Source organism: Bos javanicus, chromosome 1 (genome assembly GCF_032452875.1).
Source record: "Bos javanicus breed banteng chromosome 1, ARS-OSU_banteng_1.0, whole genome shotgun sequence".
In the NCBI taxonomy this organism is placed as follows: Eukaryota; Metazoa; Chordata; class Mammalia; order Artiodactyla; family Bovidae; genus Bos; species Bos javanicus.
Genome location: NC_083868.1, coordinates 118,998,429 through 119,016,849, shown reverse-complemented (window position 1 = coordinate 119,016,849; position 18,421 = coordinate 118,998,429). Strand labels below are relative to the sequence as shown.

Genomic DNA, 18,421 nt, shown 5'->3' with positions numbered 1-18,421 from the left:
GCAAGCTACACCAATGAATTTTAACAGAACAGACTATAAAAAGTTCACTGACATGATATTTAATTTTTACATTATCGGAATTTCCCTGGCAGTCTAGGGGTTAAGACTCTGCACTCCCAGTGTAGTGAGCACAGGTTCAATCCCTGGGTGGGGAACTAAGATCCTGCATGTCACATGGCACAGCCAAAAAGAAAAGTTCCACATTCTAACTGTTAACCTTTAATAGGGATTTCACTGGTGGTCTGGTGGTTAAGAATCCACTTTCCAATGCAGTGGATGTGGATTCGAGCCCTGGCTGAGGAACTAAGATCCCAAATGCTCAGGGGGATCTAGGCCCATGCCCCACAACTACAGAGCCCATATATATATAGAAATTATATATATGCCACAGCTACCACTTGTGGCATATATATAATGCCACAACTACCACTACTAGACAGAAGCCCACAAGCTGTAACACTGGAGTGGGTAGCCTATCCCTTCTCCAGTGGATCTTCCCGACACAAGAATCAAACCGGAGTCTCCTGCATTGCACGTGGATTCTTTACCTGCTGAGCTACCAGGGAGGCCCTTTAATAAACTAACACTTGCTTAATTTTGATGTTCTGGCAAAGAAGATCTAGTTATCCAAAAAAACTGCGTAAGTATACCTCTTTCAAATACATATCTATGTGAGGACTAATCTTCTCTGTATATCTCAATGAAAACAACAGAATGAATGAAAAAACAGGTATAAGAAATCAGCTATCGACTATTAAGCTACACATTAAAGAGACTTGCAAAAATGTAAAACAATGCCAGTTTTCTCATCAAAACTGTTTTTGTTTTGGAGTGCACTTTTCACTGAAAAATATGGTAGTTCTATTAGCAAGTAATGAGTTAAAATTAAAAATTTATTATCAAAACCAAAAAGTATAAAAACTGCTGATGTAACAAATCATGTCTTTCCTTTAATAAAACCTATAAAAGATAAGCAATCTTAAATTTCAAAAGAAAATGAGAAACATGTTTATATCATTACTGCCAATTATTTTAATTGTACCTTGGGCAAACAAGCCAAAAGAAAGAAAAAGAAGAAAAATTCAGCATTATTTTAAGTGAAAAGAAAAACTACATTCTACACTTATAGTGATATCTATTCCCATACTGGCACCAATATATTCCCATCTCTATCTACTTTAAGATTACTTCATATAAATCTTAAGTTACTGAACTTCCCTTATGCCCAGAGGAGAAGAGCCTGCCTGGAAATGCAGGGGACACAGGTTCAATCCCTGGACCAGAAAGATGGCACATGCAGCAGGCTTAGCTAAGCACTACTAAGTCTGTGCTCTGAAGTCCACAAGCTGCAACTACGTAGCCTGTGTGCTGCAATTACTGAAGCCTGTGAGCTCTGGAGCCTGGGTTCCACAAGAGAAGCCACTACACTGAGAAGCCTGCTCACTTCAACTGGAGAGTAGCCCTTGCTCGCCACAAGAGAAAGCCTGTGTGCAGCAATAAAGAACCAGTGAAGTCAAATAAATAAAGTTAAAAAAAATCTTAGTTAAAAAATAAAATGTTAAAAAAAAAATAAAAAATAAAAAATAAAATGTTATTAACTTAATAAAAAATGTAATTACCAAACCCATATCATCAGCTAAAATTCCTCCATGAACATTTTCTGGTCGGTCCTTTTCAGAAAAATTTGTTATTGTGTTATAGTATAAGTCACTTCGCTGTTCCCAGAATGGCGGAAGTTCTTCACTGTTTTCCCGTGAAACCATCCAAGCTAAAGCTTGTTTTTGATGTGGAAGCAATGGTGTTTCAACAGCCTATAAGAAATGTCATAAACAGAAATATAGTAAGTCCTTTCTTATAATAAACCCCACAAAGAATCTGGAAAACAGTTGATCTGATAAAAAAAAAAGTATATATTAATGCTACATTTTAAAATTTCGAATAGTTTTAGATAGAAAATACTGGCTCATACCTCAGCTGGTTCCATTTCCTGAGTTTTATCATCTTCTTTTAAATCTTCAAACAATTTGTCAAACTCGGTCTTAAGCTACCATAAACAGCAACAAGAAACATAGTGAAACAAACCAATTAATAACTGCACTTAATTCAGAGACTTCTAGTCATTTAACTAAAAGAGTTGCATACCAAAAGGTACATAAAATATATTAATTCTCTGAGATACTACACTGCTCTATTACAGTTGAAAAAATATAGGCTGTAGTTTGAAGTCCTGGGTTTCAGTCACAGCTCTGTCACAAATAAACCTTTATATAACTTTGGGCAAGACATTTAACTTATATGGCCCTGTATCTTATTACAGCAAAACAAACAGAATGAACTAGATTTAGAGTGTATCTAAGGTTCCTTCTGCCATTGAAATTCTATGATTCTACTAGCTGTATTCAAACCATTTTAGCAGATCCTATCAGGTATATTTGACTTTTTCAAGTAAATGACATTACGTTGATTAATACTATGATCAGAAACTTGCTATGTGCAACAAAATATTACAATAATTTCAATCTTAATGCTAATTTAGTTGGTTCTTTAAACTGATCCTGTCCCAATTTTATAGTAACATATATGTGTTATAATTACTTTTGTAAATTAGCAAATAAATACAGAGCATCAGTCCAGAAGAAACCATGCCAAGTCTAAAAGTAAGGAGAAGTAATCTGGGGTTTACCCACCAGACACAGGCTCAAGCCCTTCTAACAATGAACAGAGAAAACACACTAACTACCTTAGAATATAAAAAGGCTAACACTGGTGAGTAGAGACAAAAATTTTTTTTAATGTAATTGTGTAATTGGAAGATTGATTTCACTATTTTATATCCATTTTCCCCCAAACTGCTGCTGCTGCTGCTAAGTCACTTCAGTCGTGTCCGACTCTGTGCGACCCCAGAGACTGCAGCCCACCAGGTTCCGCCGTCCCTGGGATTCTCCAGGCAAGAACACTGGAGTGGGTTGCCATTGCCTTCTCCAGTTCCCCCCAACTAAACCAATGTAATTCCCTGGTGGCTTAGACAGTAAAGCGTCTGCCTGCAATGTGGGAGATCCAGGTTCGATCCCTGGGTTGGGAAGATCCCCTGGAGAAGGAAATGGCAACCCACTCCAAGTACTCTTGCCTAGAAAATTCCATGGATGGAGGAGCCTGCTGGGCTACAGTCCATAGGGTCACAAAGAGTTAGACTGAGTGACTTCACATACTTCACATAACCCAATGTAATAGTATCCTGGATCACAAAGTAGACAAAAGTAAGAAAAAGACTAAGGCCTAAGATTTGGAACTAGTTTTTTGTAGCATTGAATTTGCAATCTTACTGAAGGAATAAGTTTCAAGCTTCAATTTTTTAAAAATTATGGACACTTAAAATTTTTCAGGTAATACAAAAACATCAAGACTAGCACATGCATACTTATCTCATTTTTAAACATCAATCTTCAACATTTAAAATTCACTTTCAGGTTACAAAATTTTAAAAAAGAACACCTGTTCAGTTGTCATCTGTACTGCAGCATGAACTGGCATACTGTAGCTTGGTCCAGCTCTTCCGGAGCCCCAACCACTTTCCAAACTGAACCCTAAAGCTGTAATTTACAAAATGAAAAGAATACAAAATTATATTTTAGTAAATTGTTTTTAAAGCTTGTCTAATAAGCTAAATTAAAACTTTCCTTAATACACGTTTTAAACATTTTAAAGGTAAATTTCCTAGGTCATTCAAAAAATACATTAAAAGAATTGCACATGATTTGAACTTCTGAAACACAAATAATACTTTTTCATTCTCTATTAGGAAATTCTTTTTGTCTATTACTTATTCAAAAGAATGTTTAAAATCGGGGATTTCCAGGTATTACACTGGGGGAAATCTGGGGAGGGCCCTCCCTGTACATTCTTCTGTGTATGTGTGCAACCTCCTATGAATCTATTGTTACTTCAAAATAAAGAAAAAAAATTCAGGGATGTCCTTAAAAATAGTCCTAAAAAAGAACTTGGAGGCTTCAGCAATAATTAATTTAGTCAACCAAACTCAAAACTATTACTTAAGAGAATAAATGTTTTATAATTCTGGCATCTTACAGTATCAAAATAATAGTATATTAAACCCTAAACTTACATTTTGGTGCAGGTCCCAATTTAAATCCATGTTTCTTTAACTCATCTAAAACTGCTTTTCTATTTTCTTCTTTTCCCCAAAATGTCATTTGCAGAGGCATGGTAAAAGTATTGTTTGCACCAAAAGGAACTACCCTATTATAATTAAGGGAAAAAAACGAGAAGTTAGTAGAGTTATTTTTTTACATTTAATTTTAAGTCCTATTAAGAATCATGTTAAATAACTGTCACATGCAAATTTTACATGGAAGTAAAACAGAAAGAGATTGTGAAGGACAGAGAAGCCTGGAGTGCTACAGTCCACGGGGTTGCAGAGTCGGACATGATAGCAACTGATCAACCACAACAAAAAGGAACTAACTGGGCAGACTAGCAAGAAAAAGAACATGGAGGAGGACCAACAATGAGAAGGAAAGGGCAGTTTTTAGGATCAGAATGCCAGAAGAAACTAAGATGGGATAAAAGTGTTTAAATACATAAGATAACCTATTACCAAGGTTGTAAGATAAGTAAAATAGTAAGTTTACTTGAGAAGGTAGAGCTTTCACTAACAGAACCACTGTGTGTAGCAACTCAATCTGAGAAAATGGGGAATGATTTCAAAGAATTATTTCTGATTCAGGATTCACTGAAAGTTTACTCTCAACATCTGAAAAACTTGAGAAAGGAAATGAATTGAAAAAGGAGAAAACAAGTAAACAAGTGAGAAGATACTGCTAAGTATTTATCTTCCAAACTCACCTTTAAATATTCTGAACAATCTACACTAAAATTTAGATCACAAATACAAATGCATATAAAATATAACCAAGGACACTGAATTTTAAAAAAGGAACAGGTGGTAAAACTAAGAAGGGATATGCCTAATTAATGCAACAGCTACTACCTGCTGCTGCGAAGTCACTTCAGTCGTGTCCGACTCTGTGCGACCCCATAGACGGCATCTCACCAGCTCCCCCGCCCCTGGGATTCTCCAGGCAAGGACACTGGAGTGGGTTGCTGTTTCTTTCTCCAATGCATGAAAGTGAAAGGTGAAAGTGAAGTCGCTCAGTCGTATCCGACTCTTAGCGACCCCATGGACTGCAGCCTACCGGGCTCCTCTGTCCATGGGATTTTCCAGGCAAGAGTACTGGAGTGGGGTGCCATTGCCTTCTCCGACTACCTAGCCCAGTCAAATGATGTCAAGTGGAAATGAGTATCCTGCATTACCAGATCTTCCATTTATCAAGAGAAAATTTTGTAAAAAATGTTTTATAATTAGGGAAAAAATAATATGCATAAAATGCAGAATGTCCAGATATTTTAATACTGGAAATAACTGAAAAAATTTAAACACTGTGCAGGCAAAATCAAACTCATCTGGAACTGATCACAGCCTATCAGCTTACAACCAGATTTAAACAAACATTCCCAAACTTCCAAAACCAATACACTAAAAGGCTTTTTTTTCTCCTCAAAAAAATTAGAGATACCAAGGGAACATTTCATGCAAAGATGGGCACAATAAAGAACAGAAATGGTACGGACCTAACAGAAGCAGAAGATATTAAGAAGAGGTGGCAAGAATACACAAAAGAACTATACAAAGAAGATAACCACCAAAGATAACAAAGAAGATAAACCCAGATAACCACAATGGTGTGATCACTCACCTAGAGCAAGACATTGTGGGCAAAGTCAGGTGGGCCTTAGGAAGCATCACTACGAACAAAGCTAGTAGAAGTGATGGAATTCCAGCTGAGCTATTTCAAAGACTAAAAGATGATGCTGTGAAAGTGCTGCACTCAATATGCCAGCAAATTTGGAAAACTCAGCAGTGGCCACAAGACTGGAAAAGGTCAGTTTTCATTCCAATCCCAAAGAAGGGCAATGCCAAATAATGTTCAAACTACTGCACAATTAAACTCATTTCACACATTAGCAAGGTCATGCTCAAAATGTTCCAAGCTAAGCTTCAACAGTATGTGAACCAAAAACTTCTGGATATACAAGCTGGATTTAGAAAAGGCAGAGGAACCAGAGATCAAATTGCCAAGATCCACTGGATCATAGAAAAAGCAAGAGAACTGCAGAAAAACATCTGCTTCATTGACTATGCTAAAGCCTGTATGGATCACAACAAACTAGAAAATTCTTCAAGAGATGGGAATACCAGACCACCTTACCTGCCTCCTGAGAAATATGTACACAGGTCAAGAACCAACACTCAGAACAGGACATGAAACAATCGACTGGTTCCAAACTGGGAAAGGAGTACATCAAGGCTGTATATTGTCACCCTGTTTATTTAACTTATATGCAGAGTACATCATGCAAAATGCCAGGCTGGATGAAGCACAAGCTGGAATCAAGATTGCTGGGAGAAATATGAATAACCTTACACATGCAGATAATACCATCCTTATGGCAGAAAGCAAAGAGAAACAAAAGAGCCTCTTGATGAAAGTGAAAGAGGAGTGAAAAAGCTGGCTTAAAACTCAACATTCAAAAAACTAAAATCATGGCAGACAAAAGTCCATCTAGTTAAAGCTATGGGTTTTTCCAGTAGTCACATATGGATGTGAAAGTTGGACCATAAAGAAGGCTGAGTGCTGAAGAACTGATGCTTTTGCACTGTGGTGTTGGAGAAGACAAGAGAGTCCCTTGGAGAGCAAGAAGATCAAACCAGTCAATCGTAAAGAAAATCAACCCTGAATATTCACACTGGATGAACTCATGCCAAAGCTGAAGCTCCAATACTTTGGCCAACTGATACGAAGAGCCCACTCATTGGAAAAGACCCTGATGCTGGGAAACATAGAAGCCAGGAGGAGAAGGAAACAGCAGAGGATGAGATGGTTGGATGGCATCACTGACTCAATGGACATGAGTTTGAGCAAGCTCTGGGAGGTGGTAAAGGACAGCGAAGCCTGGCGTGCTGCAGTCCATGGGGTCGCAAAGAGTCAGACATGACTGAGTGACTGAACAACAACAAAAAGGCTTTTTTCTTAAAAGATTGTGTGGACTTTCTAATATTTGAGCCAAAGTCTCTTTTTCTCCATGGTAATAATTTACCAGGAAAGTGAGGGAATAGCTATTTGATGGCTAGGGTACTGCAGGCAGATGATAAAATTAAAATATTTACTGAACATATACTAAAGGTATGGTGACAGAAGTTGTCAGAGCAACTATACATATCCTTAAATTCCAAGATCACCACAATTCACAATTATTAAAACTAAACTCCAAAAGTGCATTACCCTTCAATTTGTGCCAATTTGTTGTCCATGATATAGGCCAAGGCAGCTGCAAGATCTTTCTTTATATGACCAACCTGATTTCCATTCACATTGTTTACTTTAATTGCATTCTTATCATAGGGGTTAGTCGGCTCTCGTTGTAATGCAACCATTTCATTATTATTAACCTAATAAAAATAAACAGATATGTTATAAATAATATATGATAGATTTCTTCATTGTACTTTATCTGGGATTTCCATTCATTTTTTTTAATGCTTGCTGAATAACACCACACATAAGAAATGTACATTTTCTTAGACTCATATTTCTATAGAAATATTAGAGAATATATTTTAAAATAACTCTTTTGCAGTATTTTCCTAATTTACATTAATTGGAAAGTTAACAAATCCTTGATATATAAAAGGTATAATCAAAACTAACAGATACACATTATATAAAATTCCCAACATAACTTCAAAAACAGATAATCTCTTGAATGCTTATTACATACCAAACACTGTTCTAAGTACCTTATATGGATTGGCTTTCAAAATTGTCACAACCCTACTGATAGGTCTTATCATTATCTCCATCTTGCAGATGAAGACACTAAAACACAGGAAAGTTAAGTAACTTGTCCAAGGTCATAAAGCTAATAAGTAGCAGAGCTTAGAATTTGAATCCAGCAGGCTGGTTCCTAAGCCTAAGTTCTCCAGAATCTGAAAGGGGAAAAAGGTATTAATTGTAAGTCCAATTGGAAGTGGATCAAGAAAACACATCCAGCCTTCAACTCCTACCATTATCTGATCCCACTTAATTAAAAACTACTAATTTTCTAATTGAAAGATTTCCAAAAATTGTCTCTTCCATAAAAGCAATAAAAAATCTGGCAAAAACTGAATCAACTTTTTCAGAACTCTGAAAACTAACCTAAGTGTCACAGAAACCTGGGGAGTCTTAATTCAAGAAAACAGCTAAATATGAATGCCCTAGTCTCATCTCCAGCTCTCAGTTCATGAGAGCCTTTTAAAATAGAACAACCTGCCAGAATTCTCAGTACAGCCTGGTAGTTACCAGAGTAAGCATACTGAAGCAGAATCTTTCAAAGACTCATTTCTATAGAATTGTCATTTGACCGGTATGGTGGTTCTCTAGAAGACTTTCACTTACAAAGCTGTTTCTGCTTGACCTCTGAACTCATCCAATACATAAAACCTTCTTCCTTGGGTGGGTGTTTATAAAAAACAATTTTACAGGGACCTCCCTGGTGGTCCAGTGGTTAAGACTCCACACTCCCAACACAGGGGCCCAAGTTCAATCCCTGGTTAGGGAACTACATCCAACATGCCACAACTAAGAACTAGTACAGCCACGTAAATAAATAAAAATATATTTTTTTAAAATTTATAAGCAATGATTAATAGCTGAGGCAAACAAAACAATAACCAAAGAGTTTAAAAGGAAAAAGCGGAAAATAAGATGTCCATAGGGGCTTTGAAAAGCTCCAGCATATTCCTGGAAATCTAGAAGGGCAAAAGCAAGCACATGGCTATTTGCATGCCCAGCATTGTGCACATGTTCAAGAAAGACCTGAGAGGCCCTAAACTCTTACCTCTGGCTAAACTTGAAGATCTGAACAGGCAGAAAATAAAGGCTAAGGCACAGTTGTCGACTATCAGTCTGAGTGTCGAAGGAGTGCCCCAAATGCACACAGGTCCTCTCAGTAAAGACTGGGAAATTTACTGGTTCTAATTCAATCATTAGCTGACCACTAAGCTAACCAAATACAGCTATCAGTCGCCACAGACAGCAAAAACTTTTAAAAGGTTAATTTAGAAAAGTTACTAAACAAACAACAATTACTAAAATCAATAACCACCAGCAACTATGGGGAGAAGGAAGAATGTGATTTTGAAAGTTGCCACATTATTTTTGTTGTTGTTCACATTCTTTATCTCACGTAGATTATTCTTTTAACTGAAGTATAGTTGATTTACACTGCTGTGGTAGTTTCAGGTGTAGAGCAGTGATTCAGTTATACATATATATGTGTGTGTATATATATATACATACCGGAAAAGGCAATGGCACCCCACTCCAGTACTGTTGCCTGGAAAATCCCATGGACAGAGGAGCCTGGTAGGCTGCAGTCCATGGAGTCGCTAGGAGTCAGACACAACTAAGCGACTTCACTTTCACTTTTCACTTTCATGCATTGGAGAAGGAAATGGCAGCCCACTCCAGTGTTCTTGCCTGGAGAATACCAGGGACGAGGGAGCCTGATGGGCTGCCGTCAATGGGGTCGCACAGAGTCGGACACGACTGAAGTGACTTACCATAGCATAGCATAGCATATATACATACACACATATTTATATGTATAAAATCTATTATTTTTCATATTCTTTTCACTTAAAAGTCATTACAAAATATTGTGTACCGTTCCCTGTGCTATATGGTAGGTCCTTCTTGGTTCTATAGTAGTGTGTACACTTTAATCCCAAACTCCTAATTTCTCTCTCCCCAAACTTCCCCTTTGGTAACTATGTCTTTGGACCTATTTCTGTTTTGTAAATAAGTTCATTTTTATCTTTTTTTTTTAGATTCCATGTATAAGTGATATCATATGATACTTGTCTTTCTCTGTCAGGTTTACTTCACTTAGTATGATAATCTTTAGGTCCATCCATGTTGCTGCAAATGGCCTTATTTCATTCTTTCTTATGGCTGCGTAATATTGCATTGTACAGATATACTACATTTTCTTTATCCATCCATTTGTTGATTGACATTTAGGTTGCTTCCATGTCCTGGCTATTGAAAATACCGCTGCGATGAACATTAGGTTGCACAAATCTTTTCAAATTATAGTTTTCCTCAGATATATGCCCAGGAGTGGGACTGCAGGATATGATTTACAGTTGTCACATTATGCAAAGTGTCTCATTTTCAACAACCAAAAAAAACATGAGACATGCAAAGAAATGAGAAAGTATATCCACACATAGGAAAAATGCTATCAATTACCTATCCCCCAGGAAGTACAGATAACAACTAGAAAAAACTTAAAGTTTTAATTTTAAATATGTTCAAAGACCTAAAGCAAACCATTTCTAAATAACTAAAGGAAAGCATGAGAAATTTCCTGACATACAGAAATCTGGAGTCAAAAAAGTACATAGTTAACGAAGTTTAAAATTCACTAGAGAGGACCAAACAGCAGATATAAGCAGGCAGAAGAAAGAATCAGTAAAGCTGATGATAGGTCAATTGAGACTATAATGTCTGAGGAAAAGTTAGAGGAACAGAAAGAAAAAAGAATGAAGAAACATGAACAGATCCTATGGGACAATAGCAGCATACCAACACACACAGAATCTCAGAAGGAGAGAAGAAAAAAAGGTAGAGAATACATGTGAAGAAGTCATAGCCAAAAACTTCCCAAATTTGATGAGAAAAACATTAATCTACATATTTAAGAAACTGAACAAATTCCAGGTAGAAAACACTTAGACTTCAAACCCAGACACATCATAATCAAACTGTGGAAAGAACACTGAAAACAACAGAAAGAAGCAACTCGTCACATACAGGGGCTCCTCAAGAAGATTAGCAATTGATTTCTCACCAGAAACCATAGAGGCCAGAATACAGTGGGATAACTTCCCAAAGTGCTAAAAGGAAAAAACTCAACCAAGAATTCTTTATCTGGCAAAACTATCCTTCAAAAATAAAGAAGAAATTAAGACTTCCCAGACAAACAAAAACTGAGAGAATCTATCACTTGCTGACTGCTCCACAAGAAATATTAAAAGACCTTCAGGCTGAAATCAAAGCCACTAGACAGTAACATTTGTGAATATATGAAGAAATAAAAAGCACAAGTAAAGGTAAATGTAAACACAGGTAAATGTAAAAGACAGTATGAAATTTCTGGTTGTAACTTTTTTCTCCTCACTGATTTAAAAGGACATATAACAATCATTTTAAACCTGTACTGATGAATATACAATGTATATAAAGATTTAATTTGTATGATAACAGCACAGAAGAGTGGGGAAGAAGACAATGGAACTATTTTAAAGCAAAGTTTTTATAAACAATTAAAAGTAAGCTGGCACAAATCCAAACTTATGAATTAAGATAACTACAATTCCCATGGGCATTAGTAGTTAGTAGTAGTTTCTTAGTAGTATGAAACAACTCAAAATATAGAACAAAAGAAACAAGAAGGGAACTATTATATATTTAACACAAAAGAAGACAGTAATGGAGGCCAGACCCAAGGGTTATATATTGCATGATTCTTTTTATATGAAATGTCTAAAGTAAGTAAATCCACAGAAACAGAACATAAATTAATGGATGCCATGGGCTAAGAGAAGAGAGAAATAAGGAGTGATTATTTATAATAGTAATGCTGCTGCTGCTAAGTCACTTCAGTAGTGTCTGACTCTGTGCGACCCCATAGACAGCAGCCCACCAGGCTCCCCCGTCCCTGGGATTCTCCAGGCAAGAACACTGGAGTGGGTTGCCATTTCCTTCTCCAATGCATGAAAGTGAAAAGTGAAAGGGAAGTCGCTCAGTCGTGTTCGACTCTGTGTGACCCCATGGACTACCGCCTACCAGGCTCCTCCGTCCATGGGATTTTCCAGGTAAGAGTACTGGAGTGGGGTGCCATTGCCTTCTCTGTATAATAGTATACTATAAAAGTAATAGTATAAAGTTTTTTGGAATGATGAAAATATTTTGGAATCAGACAGTGGGGATTCAACCTTGTGAATATCTAAAAACCACTGAATTGTATACTTAAAAATGATAAATTTTATGGTATGTGAATTACCTCAATTCTTTAAATTGCCTGAAAAATATGCAGGAAAGCTGCTTAAATCTCCCAGTATCTGTCTACTGACTTAAGAGACTACAGTCTGACTATCCAGATTATCAGACAAATATTACTCCTTCAAGATATTCTGTGAGGCATAACTCTGTTTTCTACCACCCCACCTTCCCCATGCCACTATTAAAGCATGATCTTCTTTAAACCATATTAATGCAAATTACAGGAAATATATAACCAAAAAGTAGGGCAAAATGTGGAGACTATAAAAACAAAGAAAATATGATCCAAGCACAAGACAAAAAAGGCTATATTAAAACAAGATTAAGACAACAAAAAGAATAAGGACTAATTATAACAGTATTTTTAGACAAGAAATAATCTACTTTATTATAAAGACTTTGAAGGGTCAAGAAATTAAAAATGTAAACATAAGCAAATAGAAAACATTTTTGAAGTTAAAAATGTATAATGTCAATATTAAATAACAAAACCTAGGAGATAAAGCCAATGCAGCACTTTGAAGAAAATTTAAAAGCTTTTATTATTAAAATTAAGCATTCAAATCAAGAATCCAAAAATAAAATAAAATGAACCTAAGGAAAATAGGATAACAGAATATATAAATCAATGAAGAAAGATGATAATCATTAAAAAAAAATTCAAGAAAGATTACATGAAAAGATGAAACAGATAAATCTCTATTGAGGCTAATCAATAAAAAATAAGAATAGACACAAATACATAACACAAACAATGAAAACAGGAATACAACCATAAACATAGTCAAAATATTTTTAAGTATAAATGACTATTATGCAAATTTTGTGACAATAAATTTGAAAATATAAATGGACGCTTTTCGATAAAAATATAAATTGCTGAAACTGACTCAAGAAGTATCTTAATTATGTTGTTTGAATGAAACCAGACTTAAAAAGTACCTATTGTATGATTCAACGCATATGAAGCTCTTGAGAATTCCCTGGCAGTCTAGTGGTTAGGACTCCATGCTTCCACTGCAGGGGTCACAGGTTTGACCCCTGGGCATGGAACTAAGATCCCACATGACTCAGGGAACACCAAAAAAAAACAAAAAATAAAATAATGTATATGAAGTTCTAGAACAGGCTAAACCATCTACAGTGATAGAAATCAGACTGGTGGTTCTTAGGGCAAAGGCAGGGATGAATGACTGCAACAGAATACAAGGGAACTTTCAGAGGTAATGGAAATGATCTATATGTTGATGGGGTAATGATTATTAGGTATATTTATTTGTTTAAAACTCAGAATCATGTATTTACAATGTTTGCATTTAAAAAATATATATAAATCACATCTCAATAAAGCATAAAAAAGTTGAAAATAATAAATAATAAAAAGTATACAAAGATAAATACCTCAATTTTTAAATATATTTTTATCAGTGATCAACTCCAAAATGTCCATCAAGAAAATAAAAGATACAATAAATATTTGTATTGAAAAGACATTATTCCTAATATTTTACTTTTAAAAAGGTGATAATATATATAATACGACCCTCATTTTTGTTAATATATAATAAGATTGCAATTTATATGCATATGCTCTCAAATTAAAGTGTGGAAGACATAACAAAGTAAGTTGTGGTTCTGGACTGAGGGAGACTTACTACTTTTTCTTTTAGCCATTTTAAAATAATAAATGTGTAGTACTTATAAAATAATACACACTTTATAAAATTAAAAAATTAAGCAATAATAAATTTTAGTCAGTCCAAATCAGCCCATCACATTTTTAATAGCTTACCAGTGTCATAGAAATTATTCTAAGATCAACAAATAGTGATTGTTCTATAATAAAAAACAACCATGATTTAATGGTTGTTTAAATTTAAAAACAATATTTAGTTTGGAAAAATTTCACAAATCTAAAATAGGAAAGTTCTGAAATGAGTATGAGAGCTGGAGAACAGATGGGATACATGAACTGAGAACTGATAGACTTCAGGAAAAAAACAGAAAAGAAAAACTACTTCAGAATTAAAGAATAGGGACTCCCCTGGTGGTCCAATGGTTATGACTCTGTGCTTCCATTGAAGGAGCACAAGTTCAAAGCCTGGTTGGGGAACTAAGATTCTGCCTGTCACACAGTGTAGTCAAAAAAAAAAAAAAAAGTAGTATACAGAATTAAAGAATAAAGTAGAAAGAACACAAAAGTGAACACATCTTGTTAAAAAAAAAAATGGTAAGGGAAATAAATGATGAAAAGAGCAAAGTGAAAAAACATGATAAAAATGACCTCAGAGGAAGTAATTGGCATATGTATATGCACAGAAGATCTAATACAGAAAGAGTAGAATGGAGTACTCTGAAGAAAAAAACAAGCTTTGAAACAAAAACCATTTAAAACTATAATTAGGACTTTCCTAGTGGTCCAGTGGTTAAGAATCTGCCAATGCAAGGAACACGGGTTTGATTTCTGGTCTGCGAAGATCCCACTTGTTGAGGGGCAACTAGGCCTGTATGCCACAATTACTGAGATTGCACTCTAGAGACTGTGCTCCGAAACAAGAAAAGTCACCGCAGTGAGAAGCCCAGGTACCACAACTACATAAAGTCCATGCACAGCAACGAAGATCCAGGGCAGCCAAAAAAAGAAAAACTATAACTAAAGTTTTCTGAAATAGAAGAAAACAGTTACAGAACAATCAACACTAAGACATTCCCTAATGAAAATTACGGGACTTCTAAGTCACTTATATAGGAGAGAAATTATATTGGCATTTCACCAACAATATCTTATACAACGTCAAGATAGCATGGGCTTCCCTGGTGGCTCAGTAGTGAAGAGTCCACCTCCAATGCAGGAGACATAAGTTCAGTCCTTGATATCAGAGCCCAGGAACCACAACTCCTGAGCCCACTTGCCCCAGCAATTGAAGCTCATGCATCCCAGAGCACATGCTCTGCAATAAGAGAAGCCACCACAATGAGAAACCTGTGCACCACAACTAAAAAGTTGCCCCCACTCTCTGCAACTAGAGAAAAGTCCATGCAGCAACAAAGATACTTCACAGGCAAAAATAAATACAATTTTTTTAAAAAAGATATCATGGATAGAAAATATGAGTCAAGGATTTTATATTCAACCAAACTGTCCTTGAAGCGTATCACAATTACAAATATACAAAATCTCAGGAAATATTGTTGCTTCTTAAGGAATCTCCTAGACAACACACTTCAACACATTTCAGACAACCACAAAATGATTTGAGAAGCTCTAATATTATAAAGAAAATACGAGAGGACAAAACACTAGACAAATGGAATTCTTCCCCAAGGAATCTCCTGCAGAACATACTTTACACAACCAAAAAATGATTTGAGAAGCTTCAACATAAGAAAAATATGGGAGAATGAAAGAACTGGTAAATCAAATTTCCATAGAACAATATAAGCAGCTTATGCAATAAATCAATGACATAAAACAGAGTAGGGAGGTGATTTACATAACAACCAAAGATACTATTATTAACTTGTTTTGATCCTAATTCAAAAAAAATTAATTATAAAAAGACATTTTAACCAATTAAGAAAACTGGTCATGTATTAGCTATTGGATATAACAGGGAATTATTATTAATTTTGCTAAGTACAACAATGATGTAAGAAAATGTCTGACATTTTTTAGAGATACACACTTAAATGTGTAAAGTGATACAGTTGGAATTTTTAGTACCAAAGGAAAAAAGTGATGAAGCAAATGTGCAAAAAAATTGTTAACTACTGAATCTGGATCATGGGTACATGGAAGTTTACTGTATTATTCTACTTTTATGCCTATCTGAAATTTTTCAAAATTAAAAAAACTAGAGATATACCATGCAGATAACACAGAGGCATACTAGGCAACCATAACAAAGACAACTGTTTTCTCTGTCTTTGTCTCTGTTCTCTCACTCACACACACACACAAAGCAGAGAATAGAGACACAAAAAGAGAAACACAGGAAGAAAGAAAAGGACCTAAAAAAGACAAGTCCCATATGTAGCATGAAATGATCTTCCTAACTTAAAAAAAAAAAGTGTAGAAATGGGCTCAGGGACAGGAGAAGAGAAAACAATTAACTGATTTAGAAGTCACTTTGCAAACAGTTATCTATGCTTTTTGGGCAAATCATTTAACCTTCCTGAGCTTTAGTTCTTCAGTTCCTGAAATGGGATAATAAGTGTCCCATCCACCACAGAGACAGTGTAGTGATCAAATGAGACTACACAGGAAACAGTGCTTTGTATACTGTAACCATGATATAAAAGAAATAGAACATTAATAATTATTTGTTATCTCTTGCACAGATATATTTCAATTATTTAAATATTTACTGCACATATCACCTAATTCTTATTTTCTAGGTTAATAACATCACATCACATCAACTTAATATCTAATACTATACTCACTACTCCTGTGTAGTAGCGTAGTCCAACAACATGGCCTCTCAAAGTTCCAAATAAAACTGAATCTAACTCTTCATCACTTGTTAGGAAGTCATCTGGAGGAATAATATCTTGAAATTCAAAACGAGGAAAGAAAGTTGGATATGAGAGGCGTGGAAAATTTCCATGGACTCCATACTGGACAGTCTGCAAGTACTTCCAAACAGGATCTCTATTTAAAAAAAAAAGGGGGGGCACAAAAATATAATATTTAACCAAACAGTCCTCAAAGACCATATTTAAAAGCCAATTGCTTTCTCACACTTTATTTCAACAAAAAAAATCTAATATGGGAAGTGCTGTACAGAGATGAATCTGCTCTGGCTAAAGCAAGGATTGGAGTGAGTGGGGGAGGTTTCTAGAAACCCTACCTGTTCAATAATGCGTCTTCTACCCACAGGTATTCAAAGTGAAAACACCAATAAGGGTTCACAAACCTTTCTTAGTCACAATCACTTACTTAAACTGAAAAATTATGTGATGTCTGTAATTAATTTTACACCAAAATTTCAATATTGAGCTAGAAGAAACTCGAAAATATAGAACTATTTTTTACATGAAGCCACTTACAGCTTTACAAATAATACATTCAGCATCCATTACTCGAATTCCCTTCGAAGAGAACCCTTCTTTTATTCAGGTATCTAAACCGTGCCATCATGGGAAGCTTACCCCAAGCCTCCCACTCCCGTTGGTTAAAGGGTAACCTCAACCCTTAGATCGAGAACTGTTTCCGGAACGAATATGTAAACCGAATCGGACAATGAAAACTAACAAGCAGTTGGCTGGGGCCTTCCAGAAAGCTTCCACTTTTCTGGAATGGATAGAAGCTATTTCCCCTGCGTTTTCCTCGAACGTCGCGAACACCGCTTTTGGCTCCTCTGCAGATAGATATTTGCACGTCTGTGCATACACATCAACTGCGAGGTGCTTGGGGAGAAGCTGTCTTACCCAGCCCTTTCTGCCGAGCACAATGCCCAGCGCACAGTGGGTACCTGATAGGTGTTTCGTGGAATAAAGCACAGGTTGAGACCCCGGGTAAGGAGTGAGCTTAGAGCCCCAGGTTCCCCAAATCCCTTGACAGATATTTCCCCAAGGCTCTAGCAGGAGACTCGCCCGAGGATCCTCCCCTCTGCATTTATTTCTCCCGCGGCTATACGAGCCGCCAGCAGGACGAACAGCAGTTGCACAGCTCGCACCCCGAAGGAAAAGGAAACGCTGGGAAGGTCAGGTTCATTTCAGAACTCCGCTAGACGGTTACCGCCGGCGCCCCACCCCCCCTCCGCCCTCTTCACCTCTTGAACATCCAGGACATGGCGCTGAGTGCGTGACGAGCGGAACACTCAGACGCCCAGGATCGTTCTCAAGCCGCCTAAATAAGCCTCCTTCCAGGCCTCGCGGCCGAAAAGCCGGTGACAAGTTCCGAGCGCCGGAGCGACAGCCTACTCCACGAGAGTAAGACGCCCCGAAATCTGGTCAGACGTCTACAGTACCGTCTGCTTCCAGCAACAATTTGAGTGACTAGCGACGCATTGTGACTGGCATCCGGAAAGTCCAATCCCAAGGAGGGACCTACGGAGGTAAACCAATCAAAGCAAAGGAGGGAGGGTAACTCCGCCCCGCGCAGCGATTCAAAGACTGGGGGGTGGTCCCAGCTGCAAGGGTGGTTCCATCCGGGTTCTTCCCCGCCTGCAAGACAGGGCGCGGGAAAGGCACGCGGGCCCAGTAGCACGAGTGTGGTGTTCAAGGCA

At 36.6% G+C, this 18,421-nt stretch overlaps 1 protein-coding gene across 2 annotated transcripts in view; it reads right to left on the bottom strand.

The window, feature by feature from the left end:
* Window positions 1-18,217, bottom strand: part of HLTF (helicase like transcription factor) — a 63,572-nt gene extending 45,355 nt beyond the window's left edge. For both annotated transcript variants that reach the window (XM_061419154.1, XM_061419160.1), the window contains exons 1-7: window positions 17,966-18,217; window positions 16,635-16,842; window positions 7,362-7,528; window positions 4,124-4,257; window positions 3,493-3,590; window positions 1,970-2,044; window positions 1,620-1,811 (exon numbers count right to left, since the gene is read on the bottom strand). In XM_061419154.1, coding sequence (XP_061275138.1) covers window positions 1,620-1,811; window positions 1,970-2,044; window positions 3,493-3,590; window positions 4,124-4,257; window positions 7,362-7,528; window positions 16,635-16,842; window positions 17,966-17,985 — 894 coding nt within the window. In that variant the 5' untranslated portion in view covers window positions 17,986-18,217. The remainder of the gene's footprint in view (window positions 1-1,619; window positions 1,812-1,969; window positions 2,045-3,492; window positions 3,591-4,123; window positions 4,258-7,361; window positions 7,529-16,634; window positions 16,843-17,965) is intronic.
* Between the last annotated feature and the right edge of the window lie 204 nt (window positions 18,218-18,421).